This window comes from Pinus tabuliformis, chromosome X, assembly GCF_031772625.1.
Source record: "Pinus tabuliformis cultivar Carrire ecotype Pingquan chromosome X, CPIR1, whole genome shotgun sequence".
NCBI classification, from domain to species: Eukaryota; Viridiplantae; Streptophyta; class Pinopsida; order Pinales; family Pinaceae; genus Pinus; species Pinus tabuliformis.
In genome coordinates, this window is record NC_142308.1 from 1,677,028,039 (window position 1) to 1,677,034,572 (window position 6,534).

The following is a 6,534-nucleotide window of genomic DNA, read 5'->3' on the forward strand; positions in this document are numbered from 1 at the left end:
ACAATGACAGCTCAGATGGTGGCCTGGATAAAAGGCTAGGCTGGTAGCACAGTCTGTGTTAATATGTACTGGTTTTATGGTCAGTTTAGTTATAGTAGTATGTTGAGCAGCCTGCTCCAGAAGGCCTGCAGTGACTGAAGGGTATTCTGAGCACGGGAATGACATTATGTACCCCCCCTCCCCTGGATTGATTTTTTGTATAAATGTAATCCCTATACCCTATTAAGCTTGTTAAAATAAGTTCTCTTTCTTTTTCCCAGCAAAAGAGTCAACAGAAAACACAAAAGAAACTCTTTGGTACCGTGAAATGTTGGCAAGAAAGAGAAATTGTTGGCATTGCATTAAACAAAATAATTAAGATTAGGCATCAGAAGTCAACTTGGACAAGGAATCAAGCTGAAAGAGGGAAAAAAACATTGGAAAGATCAGAAAGTGCTTTCAAAATTTACATTACAAGACAAGAAGATGTGAAATAGATGTCGCAAGTGCAACTTGAAAAAACTGATTATCCAATATCTGTAACCTAAACAACTCCAGAAAAACAACATACTGTCATCCTCCTTTCTGCTTGCAATAAACTCTTAATCGATTATAAGTTAAGCAACATTTGGAAACCATGATGACCATTTATAACAGATAAGATAAATGGAGCTGAAAAACCTAATAAGAGAAAGTGTAAACTATAGACAACATTTGATAACAACAACTCACTTGAACGATCCTTGAACTGGAAAACCAAGAACAAGCATTAGTATTTTTGGAACCAACTCACATAATTTATATAGAAAGAAAGGATGACTACTAGTGCCACTGCTGAATGGTGCTTGATCATAAGAAGAAAATTAAGAAGACAAGAAAACTTGAGGTGAGATATTGCATTAAAAAATCTTAATAAAATTTGTACTTTTTAAGTGAAATGTGTCTGACTTCTCTCCTTGCAAAAATGTGCTAACTTGGAGTAATAATACCCTGTATAAATAATTGGAAGTGAAGAAACCAAAAATATCAACAGAGTGATTATTTTGAAATTATTGGGAAGTATTATGAGCTCAGATACACAATCCTACTTGAAAAAACAGCAGCACCAAGAGTCAGACAAATATTAAGCACTCCAACAACTATTTACACCGAATATGATGAATATGATAGGAAAGCTCATTTCACAGATAACCATATTCTCATTTCACTCCTCAAGATGAGATTTATAGACAGTATGTTAAACTGTGTCGATACTTTTGCTAAAGCTCCAAGGCAACCACAAGACTTTGCATAATATAACTGGCACTGATCAAGTACCTGATCTTTTTTAATCCAAACTACGCAAGGACATGAGAAATAGTAAAATACCTGTTACTTGAGCATCCGTTTTAGTATAAATATCCCTTTTCATAGGGTTGGAAATGGATTTGAAAAAGATTGAGGGCAAATTGCTAAAATGGTACAAGTGCAATATTCCTTTTGCTGAATCTAGGATCATGGAAGCTGACCGTGTATATTACTCTTGTTGGTTTCCATCCAATGCCAACTATGCCTCATTGAAGAAGATTTTGAAAAGTATACCGAGGGAAGCCTACCACGGGATATTACAGATCATATTTCTTAGCAAGAGTGTTGAATAAATTTTAAACAAAATATATATAGTGATTTGATTTCAGGAGGGCGCTAGCTCTCGTTACTTGATCAGAATGTATTTGGGTGAAACATAAAGGTGGCTTGGACCTTGTGGATATCCGAGCTCAAGGCAAACTGTTGTTAGCTAATGGGTAATCAAATGCATGTCAGGCAATGAATCTTCGATGACTCTTGTAATTTGCTAGATATCAGATCAAACAAGGGAGGCATCAGAGAGGTATCAATCGAACCCCCTTTCAATCTGCATGCCAACATCATCTGTCCAATAGATTTCAACATCAAAGGGTATCAAAGGACCTTTCAATCTGCATTGCCCCATCACCTGTCCAATGGGTTTCAACATAAAGGGTACCCCTATGCTGAAGGGAATCTGGAAAACTTCGCAAGAGGTCTGAATTCAATCTGGAAAGGGATCCAATGGATCTTAGAAGGACCTTATTACACGCAATGACAACATTTGGTGCTTTGCCACTGATAAGGCTCACCGGGTATGTTTGATAGGTATAGGGGCCAGTGCTTGAGCGTTAAGGGAATTAATCAATTGGAAGAACCTCCTGCATGCCCATAAACAAGATTGGCTAGTGGAAAGATTTAGCCAAGAACAAAGGGCTATTTGGGAGTGACAAAGCCACTTTACCAGTGTAAAGACCTCTGGGATACCCATAAACAAGAATGACTAGAGTTGAAGATTTTCACAAAGAAAAAAAGGCTATTAGGTAGTGACAAAGACTTTCTAAGTTTTTCTTAAACCTTCCCGGAGGAAGAGAAGTGTATGACTGGAGAAATCAGAGCTGAAGTTGTGGGGCACCTATTAATATACAAAATATGATCCCTAAACCCTGTACTGTAACAAATTTAACAGAAGATAGAATCTCAATAATGGCAAAAATAGATAGCACAAAAGGATGCAGGCTATTTGGGATGGAAGCCTTTCGTTTAAGATGCAGCTTCTTGCCTCATTCACTTTGAACATGGCATTCCTAAAAGGAAAGATTCCTAAAACAACATTAACAGATGCAATCCAATAAATGTTGGCCATGTTTTTTGAGGGTGACCATTTGCTAAGCAGGACTAGACTTGAATGAAAGGCCTTTCTACAATGTATGTTTACATCACAACTCTACTAGTAGTCTGTCCTCAAAGATTCTCGGTGCTGCCATAATATATGTGAAATTTATAGCGGGCAACCATTATGGTCACATTCCACTACCTGTGGCAAAAGAAATGTGCTAGAACAAAGAAAAGGCAATGAAATTTCATCTTTTATAGCTATTCAATATTAACTCATCTTATTTCCTTGAGAAAGTCAAAGATGGCGCTAGATGTAGGATTTAGATCACATGCATTTTCCCTAATTACGTGGGTAAGTAAGCGGAAGGCTATTTTAAATAATGTTGACATAGCATGTACTCTCTGAAAGAATGACAATTTCGTCCCTCTGAGTAGAGTGCCAACTTTTTCGAGAAAAATGGTAGAGTCATAAGAAAAAGTACATAAATTAGTCCGAGAGAGCAGCTCAGAAAAGTTTGGAAAATATTAGGAAAAATGGAAAGGAGGGAATCACAGCCAAGTGTGAAAAATGGACCCGAATCACATTACAGATTAGCTGCAGAAACCACCATCTTTATCACAACAAATTGAATTTAAGATGGGAACTTATTTGTTGATGAGGATGGAATGTTGGTTCAGTGGTAAAGATGAGTCAGGCCATCCACCAAGGTTTAATTCCTCGGAGGTATAAATAAGTATTTGAGGCCAGGTGCAAATCCGGGTTGATTTCAATAGAAGAGCTCAAATCTTTTCACGGCAGCTTAGGTAAACAAAAATGCATGCGTTTAGTGGGTTGCCCCTTGAGGGTCATTTCAGCTGCGCAAGCGGCCCGACTAGTTCAGGCAAGTTGTCATGCTTCTCTTGAGTTTAAAAGGAAACACTTTCGGGAAAATACAAACAGAGAATGTGTAAAAAAACAAGCTTACCATTTCGGAAACTCGCTGAAGAAAATTTCTGAAGCGCAGAGAGCCATGGCAGTGATAATAATGGTGGTAATTGGGATCATAGTGGTCACTGTAATGAAAACGGTGCAAATGACTATTAGAGCTCGGCCTCAACCTTCTCGAAGCCTCCGGAAGAGGTAATTCTGCACTGCGTCCGGCACGCGACCGCCTCTGATACAAGAGCTCCGATGCAGTCGTCATACCGCTGTTATTATCCTCTGCCCCTGAAGAGGACGACGAATCCCAACCAAAATACACCCTTTCCCCAGCTCGCCTCACAGAACCTAAAATAGAATTCAAGCTTTCAATGCGAAACAAACGATTGCACAGACTAGCAAGAAGTGACACTACAAATATATTAGCCGTTAACGACACTTATTTAAGGAAGACTTGGCCGTCAGGGCTTTAATCTCCCCGAAAAAAATATGCAAACAAAGTGCATACAACCCTGGTAATAACTAGGTCAAGGGTTCGAATCCACTTCCCTTACCTCTCCATGGATTCCCTTGCAGACCCCTTCTGGGTCTCTCCAATTGTCTTCTGTTGGGCGAGGGAGCTGAGCTGCTTGCAGCTTCCCAGCCGCTGGCATGCGATGACCCACAGGTGTCGGAGTCTGACGATGAAGCTTCAGGCTCTTGTGGGTCAAAATTGAAGGTCCCATTCCAATGCTTTCGAAACTTCCAATGCTGGGCAGCCATTGCAGTCGTCTGTGAAAAATGCAGGAGCAATTCGCAGAAATCTCCTCGTTTGAGAATGGAATTGGGATGGAAAATGGGTTTTAATGTCTCAGAAGTTTCGTAGGTGGAGATGGGGTCGCCTTCATTCATTCAATCATTCATTGCAAAAGGAATTCAGGTATATGGATTTTCAACAAATTTTCGTGGGAGATAATGGTTGCAGCTTTTATATTGGTTACAGTCTACATTACAGACAAATACAGACACGTCATACCGCGTGATAATGGCGTGTTCGTTGGGTTTGTAGTGTAATAGATTCTTGGGTCAAAATTCTATGTTTCCTAGGCTTTCACGTTCGCAGCAAGGTTATTTTCGGCGCGGAGCCTCGATGAGAGCAATGGAACTATGCGAAATGCACATGGTTTCACTGCCCAACACGTCACGTCAAGCTTGGGCAGAAAGTCTTCATGGTGGACTTAGTTTTAGTTTTGCCATTCATTGCCTCTGTGATATCGAAAAAGTGTATACTTTTCCACGATTTTGAAAAGTGAGATATACAGTCAATGGGCGTTTGTTGTGGTGTTGAATTCGTTTTTTCCATGCTTTAATTCGACCTTTACGCTTTTTCCACAATCATTAAAAATGATGGACTAGATGTATATAGTCCATGGGTGTTTGTTGGGGTCTTAAATTTTTTCATGGTTTGATATGTTTGTTATTATGATTTCAACGTTTTTAGAAGGGTAGTTAAAGTAATAAAAGTTACCATGTTCATTGAATTGAGTTAAGGGAATTCATTGTTATCTTATTTTTAGTTTATGTCGTGATTAATTGTGACATGTTATCTCGTTTCATTAATTTTATTTCATTTTTATTTTTAGTTGCCTAGGGGTTTTGATTTTTTTCATGGTTTGATATGTTTGTTATTAGGACTTCTAATATTTTTAAAAGGGTAGTTAAAGTAATAAAAGTTATTATGTTCATTAATTTGAGTTAATGAAATCTTATGTCATTAATTGTGACATGTTATTTTATTTTTAGTCCGTGACGTTATTAATTGTGACATGTTATCTCATTTTTAGTCTTTATTGTGATGACAGGGACTATTAGTAATCGTTTTTTCCACTTTTTGGTTTTACCTAAAGTTTTTATGGGCTATTTCAAAGAGTATTTTTGTGAACCTATCATATAATTACAACTGTTTTTATAACCAATACAAAATTTGGTTTCTATTTGATAGTTTTATTTGGCCTCTTCTTGAAGCATTTGTCTATATTCTTCACATATTCTTTAAGACTTAGGGGTTTACCCACGTATTTAATTTAGGTTCTTCCCCCCGCTAAACTAATGCTAGCATTAGTTTGCTAACTGTTAACCGTTAGTGTTGTTTGATTCATAATGCCTGTATTATAAACTTTTTCGCATTGCGTTTCAAGCTTGACATGTGTATGTATGTGACACCATTGGGCATTGCCTAACAAACACATGGGATCATAATAAGTCTCATGACAGTAGCATGCTCTACCGAGAGTACTCACCATCTCCATCTCCATCTCGTTGCAGTTTCCTTTCTTTCAACTCCATCGCCAAAGGCAACGCAAGGTAAACAACAATAAGGGCAAGGTAAGCAACAATGGGGCCAGTCACATAGCAATTTGTTTAAGCAGTAGAATTTGACGATGAATTTGAGAGTTGCTTCTTTCACCTCCACTCGCTCTGTCACTAGAGTGGAAACAGACCTTGCGAGTGGAAAGAACGAGCTTTAATGAAACAGGGATCCCGACAAGCAGTGAAATCTAGGGGACGACAATGAGTTTGCGACTACATATAAAGCTCAGTGCAACGTCTTGGAGTGGAAACAAACCCTGCGAGTGGAAGAACGAGCTTCAATGAAACAGAGAACCCAGCGAGCAGCGAACTCTAGGGGACGACAATGAGTCCGTGGCTGCATATAAAGCTCAGTGCAGCGTCTTGGTTGGGGGAATGAGAAATCCCCAAGATCCCAGCTCACTGCAACGTCTACATGCTCGGTTGCGCACCGGAAAGCACCCCTTGGGGGCTTATATCTATATCTGGAGCAAGCTGAGGAGTGCCTTTTTATGCCTAGGAAAGGGAATGGTGTTTATAGCCTTAACCCTTTCTATATTGATTTATACTCACGTATTCTACATAATTAGCTCTATGTTTTAAGATAGTACCAATACTGATATATTCCCATTATGTGTAAATGA

At 38.8% G+C, this 6,534-nt stretch overlaps 1 protein-coding gene across 1 annotated transcript in view; it reads right to left on the bottom strand.

Moving 5' to 3' along the window:
- Positions 1-4,654, bottom strand: part of LOC149146446 (uncharacterized) — a 69,466-nt gene extending 64,812 nt beyond the window's left edge. Inside the window, exons 1-2 of the mRNA XM_089448064.1 lie at positions 4,117-4,654; positions 3,609-3,910 (exon numbers count right to left, since the gene is read on the bottom strand). Coding sequence (XP_089304190.1) covers positions 3,609-3,910; positions 4,117-4,453 — 639 coding nt within the window. The 5' untranslated portion in view covers positions 4,454-4,654. The remainder of the gene's footprint in view (positions 1-3,608; positions 3,911-4,116) is intronic.
- Between the last annotated feature and the right edge of the window lie 1,880 nt (positions 4,655-6,534).